The sequence below is a fragment of the Cyanistes caeruleus genome, chromosome 7, assembly GCF_971803275.1.
Source record: "Cyanistes caeruleus chromosome 7, bCyaCae1.hap1.1, whole genome shotgun sequence".
Classification (NCBI taxonomy): Eukaryota; Metazoa; Chordata; class Aves; order Passeriformes; family Paridae; genus Cyanistes; species Cyanistes caeruleus.
The window spans coordinates 31,005,136-31,026,743 of NC_141707.1; the positions used below are offsets into that span (position 1 = coordinate 31,005,136).

The following is a 21,608-nucleotide window of genomic DNA, read 5'->3' on the forward strand; positions in this document are numbered from 1 at the left end:
GGGGCGAGAAAGGGCACTGCTAGGCAGTGGGAAGGGAAAAAGAAGGGCTTGTAATGGTCTGGGGAAGAGAGCAGTGCATAAGGGAAGTGCAGAGGCTGTTGGGCTGGATGGGATGAGCTGACACAGTTGCAACCCCATTTGACTCAGGCCCCAGTTAGCCACGGTAGGAGTGGGAAAGTGACTCCCGTTTTCCAGGACATGTTAGATTGCCACTGTATGGGCACATGTAGGATAATTTATCTTATTCGTATCTGCACGTGTCTGAAAAAACTCCTGTGTGCACAAGGGAAAAACAACAACTAGAATCATTGTGGAAAATCTGCTGAACCTGGTGCAGGTTAAGGTCCAAGCCACAACATGAAGAGAAGCAGGGACCAAAGGCCTCCCCATGCCACTGCCCACGCTGTCATTCCACACAAACCCCACCTGCTGTCCTGCTGATGTGCCCAGACGTGGCAGCACATTGAAATGCCATGAAAGAGGAGGAGGAGGAGGAAAAAAAGGAATCTAGGACTACATTTGTTGCTAATCCGTCTCCTCTCAGACTTCTGCTAGTATATCCTAAGAATAGAGGCAGCTATCTGTGCCAGCATTCACTGGAAAGAAAAATGGCCAAAATAATTCTGTTTTCTATTAAATATGACAGTGCCTTCCCAAAAATGCAATTCAGGGAACTTTAATATTCTCTTTCAGGGAATTGTAAGTAGAGCCACAAAAAAAACAGTGTCTCTCCTTTTTTTCCTGAAAATATGGTTGTCTTTAAAATGCAAACTGTATTACATTTGTGACAAAACTCAGTGCCCTTCATAACCATCTGTATTATTTTCTACACACATATGTATTCATATCTACACATTAATATAGTGGAACTGCAAATCACTGCAATATTACCTGGCTCCTGCCTGAGGACTATCTCACAATTACCCTTATAAATACCTGTTTTGAACCTTTGGTGTAATACTTTGACCAGTCCAACCTTACATGTTCACAGCTTCCAAGGAGAAAGACTACATATAACAAAATGCAAAAGGTCTGGGTGAAGGTGGGTGATGTGGAGCAAAGAGCACATTTTCAGGAGGTTTAAGAGCTGGTGCTGCTTACCAAGATCAATGACATGTCATCTCTGAAGAGCACTGATAAAAACCTCTGTAGTTCTGCTCCCCATCTGTCTCTCTGTGTTTTGTATTTCTAAGCAGGCAGTTTGCAGCCAGCGTGCACTCTGCATGCATTAAACACACACAGCACACATGTAACATGGTGTTAGAGAGTACAAAGTACTGTGCAAAGCTGGATGGTACAAAGAAATGCATATTTAAATTAGGTGTTAACAGAGAGTTGAGACAGAAGATGGAGAAATTTGTCCTGTGTTCTAGTCACTAAAATGTCCATCTAGAAGATATTAAAATGGGGAGGCCATGGGGAGCATGTTTGCATTTTTACTAATGCAACTCAAACATAACAGATCTGTAAATATATAAATAACAGATTTTAAAAAACAATCCCTAAGAACAACAAAAAGTCTAGCTGAAAATAATACATCTGAATCAGATTTCAGTTGGGTTTCAAGAAACAGCCTGATGCATGCAACATCAGCTTCTCAAAAGATAGCTTAATACAAGAGACAGATTGAGTAGAAGACACTATCTGAGCTGCTGAATTTTCAAGAAGGTAAACAGCATTACAGGGAAAGGCTCCAGATAAGGAAAAAAAGTAAGTCTTTCCTCCTACAAGTGAGGGGCAGTGAAGTTTTTAGGACTCAGCTTGGTATTTCAATAAATAATTATGTTTTTCCAACTGAACAACCAGCTAGACACGGCAAACTGTAATTAACACCAAGAAGCATAATACCATTTGGCATGCATACACCTTGTTTCTGAACTGGAGGCTTCAAGAACCCCTTAAAAGCTATTCAAAGAAACTTATAATTATAATTATGTGCTAGTGTGATTAGTCTCTTCTAATAATGTCATGCCTATTGAGCACACCCTATTGAAAAGCCCACATAAAAAATGCACAGTTCCACTGATCTGTATGCTCATGTCAGAAACCCTCATTTGGAGATCTGAGAAATGAAAGAAACATTACTATGGAGACTAAGAAATTTGGTTTAGCACTGTAAAATAATACTAAGATTGAATAATATTAGCACCAACTATTAATAAATGTGCCAGCATTTCCCTTTAAAAGTTATGCAGTTTCTTATAGCTATACCCAAATTTTTAAATTGTGGGATTGAATCTAGTGTTCATAAATTTTTTAAAATACTTAAAAAGCTTTGGTGACCTGGAGCAGAACTTTGACTATAGACAACAAAGTGAGTAACAAATAGACACTTTTGACTGTGCGTGAAGGCTCAAAGCAACATAAAAAAGGTTATAGAACAATCTGATTATGCACACAATTATAGAGGTGCTAAATATTTCTATTATTTTTAAAAATAGCCACTATAATATAAAGTATCTTCTTAATCTTTATTGCAGAAAACAAGGATATCATCTACATCTTTATGTAAAATGAGCCATAAAAGTCCTCTCAGTGCAATTGAATTGGTAATTAGGTCTTGTTCATTTTAATTTAGAAAGACTGTGAAAGGTACAAGAAAGAAACGAAGATGCCTGCTACCTTAGGCCAATTAATCCATGTACTCGAGAATGTATTCTCCAGGATTAAACATGGCAGGGACATCCCTGGGGCCCCAGAAGCACACAGGTTAGAGAGGAGAACAGCACCTGGCTGTGACAATGCAAGCCAGAAACCTTTTCAGGTACTGAGCTAATAGAAATGTATGTCAGATGCCTCTCGAATGCTTGGGTTACGGAGCAGTTTTTGCAATAATCACATCTTCTCACACAGCCTGGATGAGTGTTCAGAATGTGGGACAAGTCAGACAAAAGAGCTTTCTTTGTGCCATTCAGCCTCCCTTCCCCTCTCAAACAACCTTGTGCCTCATCTCACAATCACTCACCTCCAGATGTACCAATTATTGTTATTTCTGGAGTCAAAGTAGAATTTTCCACCCCCATTTGGAAAACGCCCTCAGGGCTGTAAAAACCTTCATACAAAGCAGGAGGGATATAATGCTGTATTAAGAAGAAAATAAATTAATGTCCATAAAGCAAGGCATTACCATTCTCTTCATCTCCTTGGAGACCTGGTGACCTCCGAGGTGGTTGTAAAAGGGCCGGTCAACTCCCCAGTGTGGCGGGTTATGGCTGATGGAATTGGCACGCTGGCGGTTCATCTTGGCTATCGTGGCTTTCTCGTCTTTCTGGAATACAAACCAGAGAAAAATGCATAATAAATTTTCAAACATTTACACAGCAGTCATTCTCCAAGCATCTCTCACATCTGATCTCTCACTCCAAAAGCTGGCTTTGCACCTTGAACTCTGTGAAGCAGTCCCTGATCAGAAGCAGTCTCAGTCCACCATCTCTTTCTCTTATTTTTAGAACGCTTTCAGTGGTGCCACCATTTTATTCCTTTACTTGTTCTGAACAACCACCATAACCTGTGTAAACATGGGGAGCATTCCAAAATGGAGACATCTATTTTCTTTATTAGCAAATTGAATCAAACTGAATGATTTCAGATAGAATATTACAGTTCCAAGGTGAGATACTACACAGAGAGTCCTCAAAAAGCAAAAGAACTGTTATATCTAGAAGAGAAACAACACAGTGAGTGATTTAGTTGAAGAACAGGAGCCTTGAAGCTATGGCAATACAGGACACCTTTCTGCATAGGCACAAGCAAATAATTTTCCACACTTGCAGGAGCATATTCCCAGACATGCTAAGGAAAGCATGAAAATCTTGCAAACAACTCTGTACTGGGGTATTACAAGGGTAATGCAATTGCAGAGTGTGACAGAATGGTCTTCCCGACTAATGCTAGCTTCCAGTTTGACATTGACACTAATTCTCCTGAAGTTTGGACAAAGTCTTTGATTTTGTTATCAAGGATTTGACTCTCGGCTGCAGTGGGAGCTTACTGTGAGGTTAGCACAGGATCTAGGACAGGCTTCATTTGAGCTCAGTGCCAGTTTCAAGAGCACAGAAGTGCAATGTGTTACTGGGCTCAACAACAGGCAGATTAGTTCCTTATTTTGAATATAGTCCCTAGCCAAAAACACAGGCAGGTTTCCACATGGAATGTGTTCTGTGGACAAAAGTCCCTCTAAGCAAGGGCTGCACAGCAGCCTGGCTCAGGGAGGATTGTATGATTTACCTGTACTAACTCAGGAGGCAGAGGGGTGGCAATTATTATATCCTTGCTTAAAAGAGACAAACTCTGGAGAGCTTGAAAATTCAGAAGGTAGGGATTTGTTATTTATTACTTGAGAGATTAAACTTTTTCAAGAGAATTGCTGCTTCAATGACATTAGAGAAGAAAACAGACGTAATAGTTAATTTTGGATTTCCAGACAACTGAGTTATTTAAAAAGAAAGCTTTCATTGCTTTCAGCTCTAGAATTTTGGTTCAAGTGTTATTTGACAATACAAGTAGGTCCACTGCTTTTCTTGCCTGGAGTCTGCATTCCATACCTATTTATTTTCATTCCCCACTATTCAGTGTAACTTGTACCTCTCAGGAGTTTGCAAAATACCTGGTGTTATCTCCATGGTAACCACAGAGTTAAATGTCAAGTGCTATGCTGCCTTAAATTAGGGTTTTTAAAAAGAAATTTAAAAAGGCTTGCTGAAATTCAGTGCTGGAGAAAGCTGCCTGATTGACAAGCATGGGAAATCATCTTCTCTCTCCTTGCAAGGAAGAGACAGCTACAATGACAACATTTCCCTCGAGACCACAGCTCACCATGTGGGCACCAAACATTGCTGAGCACGTGGGGCTGCAGCTTCACAGCCACGGGCTGGGGACACGGGGCCACCTGTGACAGGGGCCCCGTGCCCCAGAGCCAACTAACTGGCTCCATGACAGCGAGCAGCAGTGGTCCTGCAGCCCCAGGGTGCCAGCAAAGACCTTCACCCAGCCAGGATGACAAGTGTAGGTTCACGAGGAAAGCCTGTGGGAGCAGAGCTAAGGGAGCTGCCAGCTCCCGGGGAGGACCATCAGGAGAACCATAGGTGCTGCCACATGGATACTCCCAGGACAACAAGTGCTCCCACATCACCTCTTCCCCATATTGAACCCACCACTGGTTCATCTGCAATGGATGAAAATGAAAGTGATGCCAGCACTTGGCACCAGCTGAGTTTCACATGAGCAACCATGACAGAGCCACTGGATAACCTCCAGGAGAGACATCTTTTAAATGTTTCTAAAAATACATTAATGTGATGAAACCATGATATCCAGATTTGAGTTGGTTTGAGGTTTTGTTTTTTAAGACTCGCTGCTCTCTATACTCTTTGCCATCATTTGTAGTACTTTCTTGTGGCTTTTTTAAGTTATGCAATCTTATTCATAGTTATGTTTCTTTCTTTTATGATGTGATGCCAGAAAACTGGTAGGAAATACAGTTTCATTATCTCCAAGCAAATAGATATTGTTTTTCAATAACAGAAGTGACACTGTCAATCCATTTTATCCCAGTTAAGGGGAGAGTTTTCAACCAAATGGAATAAAAAACCCCAGATGTTGCAACTAGTCTGGGGACCCATAAAAGCAAAGCTATTTGGTTACTTTACAAATGCCTTCACATCAACAGATGATAAAAGTGATATACAGCAGGATTTCGCCCCATGAGTTAGTAAATTTGGTTAGAATTTGAGAAAAGCCTTAATGCCAAAGTCCATGAAGACATACTACCCCTCTCAGCCCATGAGTGATCCTCGTACCTGCTGCAAGCGCTACTGAGTCTGAAGCTCGATGAGTTTGAAGGAAATAAAAGACCTTATACATATTTATTGACACATCTGGATTGAGGCAAGGACAGGACAAATGGGTAAACATGTAATTCTGAGATTGTTTCTAACCATGAGGTCAGGCACCATAAATTTTCCATGGCTTCACAAATTCTGGCAGTATTTCCCCCCCACCTCTTTTAGGAAGTTTCCACTGGATTGTGGACTATGTTTCAGCAATATTTCCAATCAGATTAAAACACATATATACAAGCACAGTGCCCTTTTACTTTTCCACATTACATAATGTGCTACTATGTCATCTTGAACAATAGGACTTTGCTGTTAACATCAACACTTATTAAAGGAAAAATAAAACCTGTTGTTTTATAAAATTGAGATAATTTATTTTCTGCAAAATCACTTGTTCAGTGGGTGATGAAAATAACAAACTAAAAATGAAGCATTAGATGGGTCACAGCTCTTCTGTGGAAATTTATGAGGATGCCTCCTCTGTTTCTTCCTGGCTAAGTGACAGCATAAGGACAACTTGCACACAAGGCTGCCTTAAGGCATAACAAGAGTGAAAAAGAAGAATAAAGAAAGAGAAATAGTGATACCTTTCAGTCTTACTCATTACAGGCACTACCAACAAGAGCAGAAGGTGCAAAAGTTTCTGACAGCAATGAGTTTTTCAGATTTTAAGTGGCTAAACTCCAGAAAGCTGTTGTGGGAACTTTTCAAATCTGGACTCACAAAGAGACTGTAAATCTGATTCCCAGGGGTTTTATTGTGTTCCCACCACCAGTTCCCACACACTGAGCTACAGTAATGTTACAGCAAAACTGCAGAAAGAGCTGAGGTTTTCTTATTAGTTGAATCAAGAATTCCTGGTTACTTCTTCAGAGTGTGTGTGACAGGATTTTCCAACATATTGATCACTATCAGTGCAACAGTGAAATCTGATCGTGGATCAGCCATATCAGATTGAGCTACATATTATTCTTTAAATTTTCTCGAAGCCCTTCTGACATGTGCATGATGTTTCTGGCAATGTTACATGCTCCAAACCACTGCCTCCATAAATCTACAAGAGGGGAACCCTGCTGAGCTCTGATTAAATGTGTTAAATTGAGGAATCATCACATTGAATTGATTGTATTTTAGGAGAGTCACATGCTCAGCATTTAAAGGACCATTTTGTTTCTTCAGCTGGATGGAATTCCAGGGCGATATTTAGAAAAGAATGAGAATTGTTTTTCTAGGAGTTACAGCCAAAGTTTTGTTGAGCTGTTTTAAGGCCACCATCAACAATCCTTTCTGAAACTGGTGTGTACCTGCTATTGTTAAAAGAAACACCCAAGTGTAATCAACTGAAAGACATTAGAAAAAATAAACATTTTTTCCTTTTGCAGACTTTGTGCACTCAGCACAGCATGTTTGGTCAGCAATATTGCTCATCTGTTTGCAGGCACATTTTGTTTCTACTCGTGTTCAAAGCAAAGCATTCCCCTAGTTTTCTGACAGTGTTGAGGACAATAAAATTAGCTGTTAAACTATGTGTTGTTAAAATCTTATTCACCTTAAGATCTGTTTCCCACTCCACCAAACACACACTTTTCCACCCTTCTCAGAGTAAAACTTTGAAGTGCTGGGAAGAGTAGTTGTGATGGTTCTGCAAATTAATGCAGCACCTGATGTCAGAGAAGAGCAGAAGTGAGCAACAACCACCGAGCGACACGCTCCTGTACAAACACCAGAAACTTGGGCAGCACAAGAACTGGAGATAATTTAATGGAGTACTATAAGATTATCAGTGAAGTTATAAGATAGCAATAATGACTGGGACAAATGTTTTGAATAAAATTCAGAAGGGCAGATATAAAAGTTGTGAAGGACCAGAGTAATGTGATATGAATGCCACAGTCTGCAGGGCAAGCTAAAAAAGCCCCATGTAACAGGGATAAAACAAAACCACTCTGTAGAAGGGTAAAGACATCGTTGTGCAGGTCATTGCAATGCCTAAGGGTTAAGTTTGGGAATCACTAAAATGTGGGCAACTGTTTTAGTAATTCTAGCTGATAAATTGCTGTTTATCTGGAAATACAGACTTTCAGGTAAAGAATGAAGCCAGTAAGGAAGAAAGGCAAAGATCTCCTTGGAGAATTCCTGTATTTCTACCATGCTAATGCATTTAGTCCATTAGAAACACATATCCAAATGATTATGAAAATTAACTGGATAAGAACTGAAGTTAACCCTGTATAAATCACCCTAAACCACATGAGCATAACAGAAACTTAAAATTCTTCATTACTGTAGAACTGAAGGAGCAGATTGTTTTTTTTTCCAGGTAATCACTACTGCCATAGTACAGGCAAAAGGGAAGAAGGCTCAGAAGCATAGGGTTATAAATGGAAAGCACTGAATCATAGAACCATTTAGGTTGCATTTAGGATCATTAAACACAACTGTAAACACAGCACTGCCAAGTCCCACTAAACCATGTCTGGAAGCAAAACTTGAAGTGTGATGTGCTGAAGTCAGAAAGACAACCTCCATTCCAGATCTGTGGAAAACTGCCAAATTCCACTTCAGTTCTGGTAACAGATATTTTTAATAACTATTTAGTCAGTGATCATGACACAGAGCTTGTAGAGCAGCAAATGCTGGGTTTGGATTAACAGACTTGAATCCGAGTTTTTCTAAAGGGAAAAAAATGCAATAGTTCTCACTGGTTTTGTTTCTTCCATAGAACATTTGACAGTGCTGTGCTGGAGAGTAAGGGCTAAGACAGATGGGGAATATGAAGCTGGGAAAAGAGCTAGTTTCTAGTGAAATGGCAAAGACAGTGTTGAATAAGGAAGTATTAGTCTGAATCAAAGCTACTAGCACAGTTACTCAGTTACTGCTCTCAGGGCAGATTTGGTTGAATTTTTTTCTTCTCTCAACTGGCAGCAAGTGAGCAATGACAGATTTGGCAAACGAGAGAAGCAGAGGTGTATTTGAGAGATGAAGGAGTATTAGTACTCAACATTTGAGGACTAACATAGTAGAAATGGAACTTGAGACATTCAAGTGTACAAAATGCATGATCATTCTGTTAGAGATCACAGACAAACTTCATTTCATTATCAGGAATCACATTAGTTCATCACAGAATAAATAGAAGATACTGGGATAATCCAGCTTTGCAAAAGGTAAAGGTTTCCTTTGATGAGCAAGAAAATATGAGAGCTTGTACTTGGCTCTTCTTTGCTGTGTGAAGACATTAGAAGAGTCATCTCAGGAGAAAAAAGGAGAGGGAGAGAGGATACTGACAAACAGCAGACAACCAGAGCAACTAGGTTTTAGAGCAGAACAGTGTTAGCACTAATGGGAGCAAACAAACTACAGCAAAAGATTCAACAGACTTTTATGGCAGAACCTGCTAATTTCATCTTTTTATATGCTTCACAGGCAAGTGCTCACCCATGAGGGCAGCAGAATCACAGGACAGGGCAAACAGAGAGTTGAAAGCAGATCTGGAGGTAAAAATGAGGAGAAAAATCCAAAAAGACTGGATTTTAAAACTTTGCATTTTGTTCTTTTTTAATAGAAAGCAGCTTTTGTGAGTATCAGACAGAAAACAAGGACTACATTTTCAGGTCTAGCAATATTATTTAAGGGAGCAGAATCTAGCTTTTTAAAAAGGAAAAAGAAAAAAGAGATTTTCAAAGAAGAAGCTATTTTCAGTTCCTGGAACAAAAATATTAGATGGATGTTCCTCCCACTTACTCTGTGCCCAAGAAATGGCATTAACACAATGAAAAAGTCAAACAAACAAAAAAGACAGAAAATTCAAACTTGTGGATCCCCGTGGTAACAGTAAGTAGAAAGGGTATGGAATACATACCCTTACATTTTATCTGTTTATCATAACTCATGGCATTGTTGGGTTTTGATGACTGTGGGACTGATGAACCAGGTATCCAGATAATTCTGCTATGTGAACTGAGGAACAGCTCAGGTTCTGCTCTCAGGTCAATGCTAATGCCAAGCCTTATGTGCGAGGACAGCAGGAACCCAGACATAACTCACAGGAGCTCTTCACTAAGTTAGGTGTACATTTTATGGCCATTACTGGAACAGAATGAACTGAAAACCTGGCTAAATATATCACAAAAAGTCATTAAAATCAAGCAGAAATGGGAAGGGAAAAAGTAAATTACCAGAACTTTGCCTGCCATCAGGCAAAAAGTTCAAGATTGACTGAACTGACAATGGGCAAAAGCTTTTCTCACTTCTGACCTTCATGTTATATGAAAATGCATTTCTGAACAGGGACAGCACTTTAACCACTGCAACAGGTTTTCAAGAGAAATACTGGATGTCCCATCCCTGGAAGTGTCCACAGTCAGGCTGGATAGGGCTTTGAGCAACCTGGTTTAATGGAAGGTGTCCTCACCCTGAGAGGGGGAGTGGGACAAGATGACCTTTAAGGTCCTTTCCAATCCAAGGCTCACTATGATTCTATGAAGCTGCTCACAAAGAGATAAAAAATAGCTGTGGCAGCACAAAAGTTACAGCAGTATGGGCCCACCAGAAACTCAAACTCCAAACACCTAATACCCATGACACTGGGTGCTGCTTTTTTATTTTTCAGTTCAGCCCAATAATTACATAAGTCATGCAAATGTCCCAATTTTTAGCTACTCTGGGACGCAGCATGTTACAGCAGCATTATAGCAGTGCTCAGAGACTTGAGCTAAGGGCTACACTATGTAACAGAGCTGCAATAAATACATATAAAGCAGAGAAAGAATGGCCCATTTGCTTTTCCTATGGGAAATCAAGGCATAAAGATGCAGGTTCCTCAAAACTTGTGTCTGCAATGGATTCCACATCTCTTATGAGTCTCTGTTCAATCTCCTACTCAAAATACATCCTGTCTTCAGAAATGAAGTCAGGTGCCAAGCACACTGAAGTCTCTGAGATTTTTTGTCTACACTTGCAAGCAGCAGATCCTGACCTTATGTTTTCATCTTCTCTCCAGAGAAACTTTTGATTCTCCACAAGGACATGCAGACAACCTGGTGACTGCATGATCAAAGAAGTCAGTACAGGCTCTCTGCTCCAGGAGATGGACTCTGACCACAAGGGCATTTTTGTTTATATTCTATTTAAATCTCCCCAGCAAAAGAGGAGTGATTTAGATACCTAGAACATCAGCTGGCTCATTGACAGGCAGTGATGCTCAGGAACAATAATCTTGCACTGCAAGTTCTAATCCTCTTTCGAAGATTGACAATTGTTAATGAGATTTATTTTATGAGCAGATAGAGGCCAAAACATCTGCTTCTCTCTTTAGCAGATGATAAGGGATTTTCTTGGAGATTTTTTACACAATATCCATTAAGGAGATTTGAGGCTTCCATTCTCTCAGGAAATGAGGCAATAGTAGCAAAGTCTTTCTGTACAGGTGTTGGTTATTCAAATCAACCATACTGTTGCAACCTGTCACAGACACTAATTCACTTAATCTCACAGCAATCATATTTACAGATATAGGAAGATTTGTTTTAGATTCAGAAATATATGAAATTATTTTCAAATCAGGCCAATCTGTATATGCTTGCCCATACTGTGAACAGCAAAGTAGGGGCTAAAGTGCAGAAATACTAAAAGAAATATTATTGGCTATGCTCAACTATATCAAAAAGGTCCTTTCCTAGTATTTCAGTCTACCATTTTTAAAAACAATACGAACTAGCAATAATTTACTATTGGCAGTGTCACAAAAAGAAGATTCATCGTCTGAAGTCCACTTGAGTTTGACTTGATTATAGCCTTATAGCCCTCATAGCCTTATTTCGCACAGCCTGACCCATGTCACAGTTGGTATGATCTCATCTTACTGTCACCATGATGATTGATCATTACAGTGGACCAATTTTCCTCATCTTCAGAAAGAGAGGCTGAAAAGCAATGATAGGAAGTGCTCTAATCTTCATGTTCATTCATCTGGTGAGCAGGCAGACAAAATCACCTCTGTAATCTGACAGAGAAAAGATTTTTGTGGTTTTAATCTATTCCTTTAAGCACTTCTACAAAATAAATATTAACAACATTTTTCAACGGGACTTTGAAAACAACTGAGGAAAATTTCAGTGAAAGAATTAGAAAGAGCTCAGTTCAGACATGTTTGTAGATGGTGGCTATTCCCTTTTACGCACATAAAAGTTGAGGAAGAGGAGAGAGAAACGGGAATTTTTTGTCACTGGATGCCAACTGTCTCATCTATAAAGGCTCTACTTTGGTGTGTCGGAGACAAGAAGTTATTAAAGGTTCCTAAACCTGCGTTAGTTTGTTTGCTCTTACCCGCTTCTGGCTGCACCGCACAATCAGGAAGGTCTCGATGCTGTGCTCTTTCAGATACGCGTTGCGCTCCCCGCCGAAGCCCAGCTCCACCTCGTAGTCTCCGTTGAGATAGTTCAGGGTTGCCTTTGTTATGTGAATGCGCCTTGAATGACACAAAAGACAAGCAAGTTTTGTGGGCTCTGAAAAGTGATCACCTAAAAATCCAGGTCCTGTTAGGGATGGTTTTCATGTACTGGAACAAACAAGCAATAAACCCCAATTGATTTAGCCATGTTACTGCTCCTACACATTTAGTGTGGGAGTTTGATGGATAAGCACAACAGCTTTGATGAAGCAACTTACCCAGCTTTGCCCCCTGCTTCCATGTGGTTGGCTAATGTGACATCATTGGACCACACATCGAACTGCCACTTCCTAAGGCCCAAGACCCCACAGTGAACTCTGCCACTGTGGATTCCGACCCTCATGTTGACATTCACACCCGTCACCTCACGGACCAGTCTGAAAAGAGACATGGGGGAGAAGGGCCATTACTAACAACTGAATGGTTGCAGTCAGTGGCACAAACTTGCATCCAGAACACAAAAATCCATAATGATCCATAAATTATTCACAGATGCACACAGTGCAGTTCATCCACAGCAACAGGACAACACAACAAAACTGGACGACCTGTACTGCTCCTGGATGGCCAGGCTGGCCAAGAAGAGCACTAATTAGAACGTGGAGCTCCTGGAGTAAATCCATGTCCATTGAACTCAGGATCAAGTTGAGAACCATAAAAAAATTGTCTCTGGGGCAGTAAAAGGATTACAGTGCTGCTCTGTGATTTCCATACCAAAGCTGGACATAACCTGCCAACACTTGGCCTTATTAAGAGTAATAGCATGTTGCAAAGAGAAAAAGGAAATTATTTCAGAGATCTTATATTGTCTGTATGGCATCAAGCATCTTCCACAGATGAAATACAATATGTGTGTGAAATAACCCACTGAAGCTGGACAGCTTGAATGGGTCTTACAGCAGCAAAACCAGAGAACCACATCTATTGCACTCACTCCAAACAGGCAGCTACAAATACTTAAGTTCTGAATATAATGAGGTTTTAGATGCTCTGCTTACTCCCCAAAAGACTGCTGGAATACTTTGTGGGTTTTCCCCTTTAGGGCAAAAGTTAACTTCAAGAGCTGCTCACATGAGAAATAAATTTAGGAGTGTAGGAAGGGAGAAGGCTTGATGAGGCTTTCAGAACAACTCCGCTTCTCATTATTGCCAATGACATCATTCCCAGAATGGCCATGCTTCACAGGCAAATTCACCTACATCACATACCACTGTCCCTTCCTTTGAGTAGTAAGTTTCTTGCAGTAAGGAAGTATTTTGTATCTATCAGATTTCAATCTCTTCAGTTTTCAGGTTCATCCAGTCCTTTCTAGGTAATATCATCTGGATAGGTAAGTCCTCCCAGCTCCCTAACATCAACACAGTCCTAATCTATGCTTTAGTTATTAATGAAATTGAATGAATAAAGATAGACCAGCTCTGGACTCCAGTTCACTCCTAACAGTGCAGTATGTCCCTTACAACAGTGTCCAAGATGACTTCTTGTTAAAACAGCTCCTATCCTCTTTGAGTTCCTTTCTCTTTATGATCCCTCTCTTATGTTTCACTACCTAATCACTGAAGTGACATTCACTATTTTTATTAACAAGCAGGTAAAGGAAACTAATATGGGTAAGGTGTTATAGGCTTATGAACTGAAAGAGCTCCAACCACAACACTCAAGAAAGGAACAAGAACTGGAGTAATAAAAATGTGGCTGCACCCATAAACCTGATAGGAACAACACAGTTGCAGTTCCTCCCTCCACTGGGTGCTACAACCCCACCTGTACCTTGTGCCAAGCCATGTTACTGACACAAGACCAGGGAACTTTTCTCAGTTGAGTCATTGATGAGCAGGCGACTTTGTGCAGACTTTGCAGCAAACAAGTAAGTTTGGTTATTCTTTATAGACAAATGAAAATCCTTTGTTACCTTTCCTTTTGTCAGCTCATTTATAGCAGCAGTACAGTAAATACAATTTTCTTGAAGTCTTTCCTATTTGGGGTAACATTCCCTGCTGTTATTAGACACAGATGAAATCAGCCTATGGGCAGGGCCCTGTGTTGGTGAAGTCTGCAATCAAGTGTTCAGTAGCTATTGGTTACCTTAATTGTGAAATCTCTTATCTTGATCCTTAGAGGAGGAGGAGGGAAGAGGGAGAGCAGGGATAGTGAGAAAAGAGTCACCTTCCAGACTTATTAAGAGATAAGATTGTTAAATGCATTCATTATACAGTGAGTGGGAAACAAGTTTTAAAGGCTGCTGAAGAGCTATTTGTAAACAAACACTGTGTGCACCTCAGCTCTGTGTTTATTCCAGGTAAGGTGGGTTGCAGTTAATCAATGAAGTCTAGACTTCCTGGTGTTATTTAGCCTTGTGGAGAATTGCACAGCAACACATGAAGACCTCTGGATTTCATCGGGCCAACAACTGGGCAATGAACACAGTATTCTGTAGGGCTGGTGGCTAAGGATTGCTGCTTCTAGGTCTGACAAGACCCTTTGTCACCTGCTACTTAATTGTATCTCACGTGGAAGAAATAGCATTCCTTCAAGGGCTACTGGAAACTTGTTACTTGCAATTTCGCTTATTTTTCACACTGCATACAAACCCCAGAAGGACACTGGTGCAAGGCAATGGAGTTTAAAAGCAGGAAAGAGAAGGTAGAAAGTCCTGACAGTGTATACTATACAAAGCAAGGGAATGCTGTTGCATACTGTGCTTTGAGTGGAGTCTCCTGGGTGAAAACACTGCTTTTCACCCTTGTATTTGTGTTATGAACATGAGGTTGAAAAGTCTGGAGGTGTATTGATGTTCTGGAAGAAATTCAAATGGTTAAGGATGTACTGTACCAAGCTCGGCAAGGAGGTACCTCTAGATTTTATCAAGCTGAAGTGGAAACTCCATCAATTTACTGTACGGAATAAGAGGAGAACTGCCAAGAGATCTTCTACTTCTCTGTTGGTACCACTAGAGAAGATGCTTTCAGAAAATAAAACAAACAAAAGACAAGGGAAAGAGCAGGAGAGTCTGTGTAGCAGGGATCGTGTAGATATCAAGGTCAGCTCAGTTACCATCCAAAACTGACTGAACTTTGCACCTAAACTTGGATACAATCAGGATAACTAAATAAATCTTCCTTCCCTGAATTCTGAAAGAATTGGCCTGTGAAAGCACATGCACAATGCAAACAATATTCAACACTGTCTGAAATCCTCTAAGTAATAAAACTAGATACAGGTCTCCTATTTGTTACTCTCTAAAGACAGGAATGGTCTGGAGTAACACAGTTGCTAGTCTGACCTCAGGAGCAGGCAAAGCATCACAACATGTTTTAAAAGAAAAAAAATAAAGATGGGGAAGTAAATAGAAATAAAGGAAAAAGATCACGAATATGTCCCAGTCTGTGCCAGAGCAACTTCATGCTTTATGCTGGTAATTAATTTAAAATAAGTTGAATCTGACACTTTTGGCACAGGGACACATAGAGAAGGAGTTTTTAAACTAGACAAGACAGACCTTAGCAGAGCAATTTTAAGGTGAGTAAGAAACTGGTTTAAAGAAAATGAATAGTGGCTGAAATTTAATAAAGTTATTATTAATCCTCCAAACTCACAATTCTGCAATTCACCAGAATCCTCCTTTGGGAATAAGACTTCCAATAACTACAGTAACCTTTGAGTTCTCATCAAGAGACTGAGCTCTGATATTCACATGACTGTATGGACACAAGTGTCTGTTTTGCTGCTTAACAGCATTTTGGATTTTTGTTCCATCTGGTTTCCCTTTTTGCTGGCTGGAGTTCTCTGGTTTGGTTAACTTGCTCCTAATATTAAGAAGAACTAACAGGAAAGAGAATCTACTAGCATTTGTTTTGAGCTTCTCTGTGGGGAATATGGTACTTACGAGATGGCCTCTATCATATCCATTCCCATTTCAACACAGCAGTGTGCATGGTCAGCTCTTGCTTCTGGCAACCCAGACACACAGTAATAGCAATCACCCAGGATCTTGATCCGTAAACAGTGGTTCTCCTAAAAAAATAAGAATAATAAAGGACAAAGAAGTATTTAGCTTATATTCATGCTTGCAATAGCTTGCCTTTTAGGGCAGTGAATATTTAAGAAATCCAGTGAACCAGCACAGTATGTCATTCTTGCAACAGGAGAATAAAAACAAGAGGAAACAAAATTGTAATAGAAAACTTACAGCTGCAAGCTTATCGAATCTGGCAAAGAGCTCGTTCAGTGTCATGACCAGCTCCTGAGCAGTGCACTGGGAGGCCAGACTGGTGAAACCCTCTATGTCTGCAAAGAGGATGCTTGGGAAAAGAGAGAGGGGAAAAAAAAAAAAACAGCTGTTACAAAATTGCTGCTGATATTTGTGTAAGTGTAAATTCCACAGTAGAAGTCTGGGATGGGAAGGCATGGAGGAGTGTCCCAGCCCTACAGCAACAAGGAGATGAGCAGCCCTAATGGCACATTATGATGCAGCCCCAACCCCACCTGCAGCACCCAGGAGCTCCTCTCAGTAAGGCTGCAAGCACAAAATGACCAATGTGCTGCCAAATGGCAACTGCAGACCTTGCCAGCTGAGGCCAACTGTGACACACGGATATCACATCACACGTCCACCCAGGAAAAGGTGGGAAAGCCCTGAGAAAGCAGCCTGGACTGCTTTGAAAGCACAATCATTTGAATCACAAATAACATTAATGACTCTTTGATTTCAGTGAATCAATATTAATATTGTTGTGCTGCAAGGACAACAGTGGGTTGTGGGGTTTTTTTTAAACTGCACAAAGATTCTGTCTCATTGATAATTATGACATGGAAAATACTGACTTGAAGTCAAAGCCAGCCATTATAGCATATCCAAAACTATTCAGTAAAACAAGAAGCAGGCTTTGTCCATATAAATCTAAGATAAAATGTAGACATGCACACACGTCTATATAAATAGAAAATTCATAAGCTCTACTTGTATATTGGAATATTTATCCAGTGGTTGATTTGTTCTTTGAAGTTGATTATTGCCATCAAGATGTACTTGGAAAAGAAATTAAAAGTCGAAATAACAACCACTTTGGAATTGTTTCTTCTTTGTAAAATAAATCTCCAACATGTTTTAGGCAAATTGCAGAGGTATGTTTTCAGTTGGAATTCCCTGCAATGCCTTCAGTCAGAAAGCAAAACCAATAAAAACATTTTCACAAGCATTTTTTGTAAAAATCCTGAAACACATTTCAATTCTGGCATGCTTTTCATATTTTCCTTCTACATTTCAACTCCAATAAATCACCAACCAAACATATTGCATTAAGCACTTCTTTGTTAGTCACACTGATGCTAAAAAGTACAAGAAAAAAAACAAGTCAGGAATGCAGGGATGTCTGAATCAAAATATACTCCGCCATTTTTAAAAACTTGAGAAAACACACAAAAATAAATCAAGTTTCCACATATTTACAAATAAAAGTAAGCCTCCTGAAGAAACACACTTGAAATCAAACGAAAGCTTAGACAAGTCCGTACTGCTCATAAGCAATTTAAGTATGAGCAAATATGTAATGCGCAAATGGGAGATGTCTCCAGGTCTGGTGGCACTAACAAAACGTGTCTTGTTGCAAGCACGTTCCTCTTCTAAGATGTGGCAAACTGCAGATTACTCATTTTTGAACAAGTTCACACTCTGCTTGTGTGCGTGTTGCAATAGCCTTGTGTTAGAACAGGAGAAATCAAGATCAGCTACTGCTCTGACATTCAAATACCAACGAGTGTGTCTCCCTACACAGGGATCCCCTGAGCCTTCTCCTCATGCCTAATAAATGTGGATAAATGACTGGGGCTGCTCCCTCCATTCCCAACTACTATCATGCTAGATAAATGGATCAGATATTTCTAGAAGTGGAATGGTGGCAATATTTTCAGCCACACAAATGAAGCAATCAGCAGAGACCTATGGAGCTGTTCTACATATAGATTTGTGTCAGCTAACCAAGCACCTGAGTGCGTTACAGCCAGCCAGCCTTGTGAGCTGCTCTGCTGCCAAACAGCTACACTGCTAAGCTGTCAGGAGACACTCTCTGGGACTCATGGGCTGCAGGGAATGGAAAACCTCATCAGGGTATGGAAAGGACTGCATTTGAGATGGCAGAGGACAGAGCAGGTATCTGGAAACTGAAGATGGAGAGGATAGACACACATTTGTGTCAGGTGAGTGGAGAAAGAACAAGACACAAGAATCAGAGAGAACAGTCCAGGTGAGTGGAGAAAGAACAAGACACAAGCATCAGAGAGAACAGTCCTTGACAACAGGAACCCAGCCTGAAGCCTTTGTCCTCTGCTCTCAGCAAAGAACTCTGAAAAATACTAAAACACATTTTACTCCTCCGCCTAATCTGTCCCCTGCACACACTCTTGCTAGCACTGCAGCTCCAGCAGCAGAGACACCAGCCAGGTTTCTCAGTCCCAGCCCTGCTAATGACCCACAAGGGAGAAATGGGGATCCAGGAACTCCTGCTCCTTCTCTTCCTTCTGTTATTAGCCCTTGTAGCCCTTAAATTCAGCCTGCTCCCTGTACAATCCAGAAGTGACTAGGAAAAGAGATATGTCTTACAGTGGCCATTGGGGAACAGCACATGAGCCTCATCCTGTGTTTAGTCAGAGCTATTATTTGAAAATGAAGCCTTTTATATCTGTGTCCTTATATACACAACACACACAGTGAGAAGTCTGAAGCACCTCCACACCCTGCCAGTGCATCTTACTCAGACTAGGCGGCCTTAGAGATTAAACACACAGCTTCCCACTACCCTTAACTCCTCACTCCACACTTCAGCCTTACATGTCAGACTACCCTCAGCAGTGAAAAGATTATATGAAAGGACCATGGTGCTGATGATTGTGATGAAGGGCCCAACTCATGCCAACTATTTGTCAGTTTTCAGAGGTCATGCCATTTCCTTGCTGGTGGGAGGATAATGCCAGTAATAGGCCTCCCTTGTGCCAAAATGTACGGTAAATGACAGTGGTCAACAAAAGGTCAAATGAAATAATTATTATAGCTATAAAATATCGTGAGATAAGTAAGGCAGTGGTTTAGCAGTACTATTAGCTGAAGTTGATTAGAAAGGATTGACCACACAATCTGCAGCCTGGGCATCAGCAACTATTATCAGCCCTGAGTCCCAGTTCCTTCATCTGGGAAGCTACTGCTTTGTGGAAAAACCAGTTTAGCATGTAATTAAAATGTTGTAATGGTTTCAGAGATCTTGATATATTTTCCACTCCATCACTGTCTTCAGATTTACCATCTGATTGGGTTTTGTCCAGCAGTAACCAGGGTATGACCTCAAAAAAATACAGAAAATGGTTTATTTCTGGGAAAGAGAGAAGAAAAGAGGAGTTATCATTAATTTTATATGTATTTTTAAATTCTTTCTGTTTTATTTTGGTTCAAAAGTACCACAAATTGTGTTTTAGGGTAGAGGTGAATACTTTCCTAAGCTCCTATTTCAGTTCCTATTTCCAGCAAGGACTGGCTCAAGATTTCATAGCTGTACAAGGCAAGCTCAGTTTTGTGCCTGTTGCCCTACGTGGCTCAAGATACTGACAGAAAAAAAGGATGAAAAAGAGCCTGATGGCAGATCCTGCCATCCTCCCCTCTGCTTAGGGACCAGCCTGATACCTGCCTGGTCTCATCCAAGCCTGGGGAACGGGAAAGGCAGATACAGGGACTGGAACACCCCATAGCTGCTGGCTCCTATGGATTCCACCATGTCTGAAGGGCAGCACAGGGCAGCCTGGGCTCACAGCTCCAGCTGCTGCTGCTGCTGTGGGAATGCCAGCCTCTGCCTGAGCTTGGCTCTTCCCAAAACCACCGGGACACAGTGGAGTGCAAGGCCTCCCTGAGCAGGATGTCTGGGTGCTTCGTGCACAGTGCTTTGCGGAACTGCAGAGGCAGACTGAGCTGAAATGGAGGGAGGCACAGATAGGATGCAGAGTCAAGAGGAGAAAATTCCCAACCTGCTGACTTCAGCTTTCCCATTTTTTGGTCTGTAATGCATTCACACAACAGTTAAAACACATCTGGACAAGCAGCTCTGAAATCAGCAGGAGCCTCAGTGCAACATCCCAGAGATGAGCTCAAGTCCATCCCACTGCACCTGGAGTCCTACCACTGCAGATCCTGTAAAACCATCTCCCGTAAGCCGGGTGATCCTTGCATTGCTGATGTACCCTGAGGCAGAAGCATCACAGGATCTTTGGGACGGCAAAAGATGGCAAAGGAGAACTTTGCAAGTGTGCAGGAAAGGGAGAGATTTTGCAGAAAGCAAAGAACATAAGGAATAAGAAGAGCCAAGGACAAGGTGGGAAGTGGGAAACCACGAGACGTTTAAAAACCACACACATCTACAGAGAATGATTTTGCAGTGCAGACTTAAATGTCTGGAGCATCAGGAGGGACAAATGCATCCTTATCAAAGGAGGGACATGACACAAGTTTCCCTGCAAATGCAGGATTATTCAAAATGCTAAATTAAATCATGAGTGCTTCTAATGTAAAAACAAAAAAACCCAGTCGTGTTCTATTTCAAGCCATGTGCGTGCCATGCACGCCAGCCACAACATAAATCAAGCAAGGCAAGAAACACAAACCCTATCACCATCACAACGGTAATGCCAGTCATGAATATAAACACCATGTGTTGCTGGAAACCAAACACCACAGGCACTGCATGGGAAACAGAACAAAACCCCAGACTTGGTGAGCTTTAATGGCTTATAATAACTGCAAAGTGCTTTTGACTGGATCTGAACCAAAGCCATGCTATTTTACCACAATGAATGCTACCTACAAGAGAAGAAAGAGTTAATGTGTCATGATAAAATAATCATTGCTCACTAGAAACAAGCATTCATGAGCAAAGGTGTAACAAGAATGCCCCTGGCTATAGACACAGTCTGCCCTTGTCAGTGAGCTCACTAGGCTAAATGGGTGAGGACAGGGTCTCAGGGTGCTACACCATCCACTGCAATTGGTGTTGCATGTCATTGAGTCATACTGCAAATAAGGGAGAACAAGGAAGGATGAACCAGGATGAACCAGGATGAAGCTGACAAAACTCTCACTTGAAAGGCCATGTCAAGCTCCTAACACCAAAGTAGGCCTTCAAAGAAACACAGTAATGTGGAAGTTGGAAGGGACCTCCAGATGTCATCTTGACTAACTCTCTGCTCAAGCAGGGCCACCTAGAGATGGTTACCCAAGACAGTGTTCAGATGTCTTTTGAGTAGCTCCAAGGTGGGAGCATTTCTTCAGCATTTTGGTAAATGAG

The 21,608-nt window shown here is 41.0% G+C and overlaps 1 protein-coding gene across 1 annotated transcript in view; it reads right to left on the reverse strand.

Moving 5' to 3' along the window:
• ADCY5 (adenylate cyclase 5) overlaps nt 1-21,608 on the reverse strand; it is a 204,341-nt gene that overhangs the window by 40,500 nt on the left and 142,233 nt on the right. The window contains exons 4-8 of the mRNA XM_023931292.2: nt 16,478-16,589; nt 16,175-16,302; nt 12,507-12,665; nt 12,165-12,306; nt 3,128-3,268 (exon numbers count right to left, since the gene is read on the reverse strand). Coding sequence (XP_023787060.1) covers nt 3,128-3,268; nt 12,165-12,306; nt 12,507-12,665; nt 16,175-16,302; nt 16,478-16,589 — 682 coding nt within the window. The remainder of the gene's footprint in view (nt 1-3,127; nt 3,269-12,164; nt 12,307-12,506; nt 12,666-16,174; nt 16,303-16,477; nt 16,590-21,608) is intronic.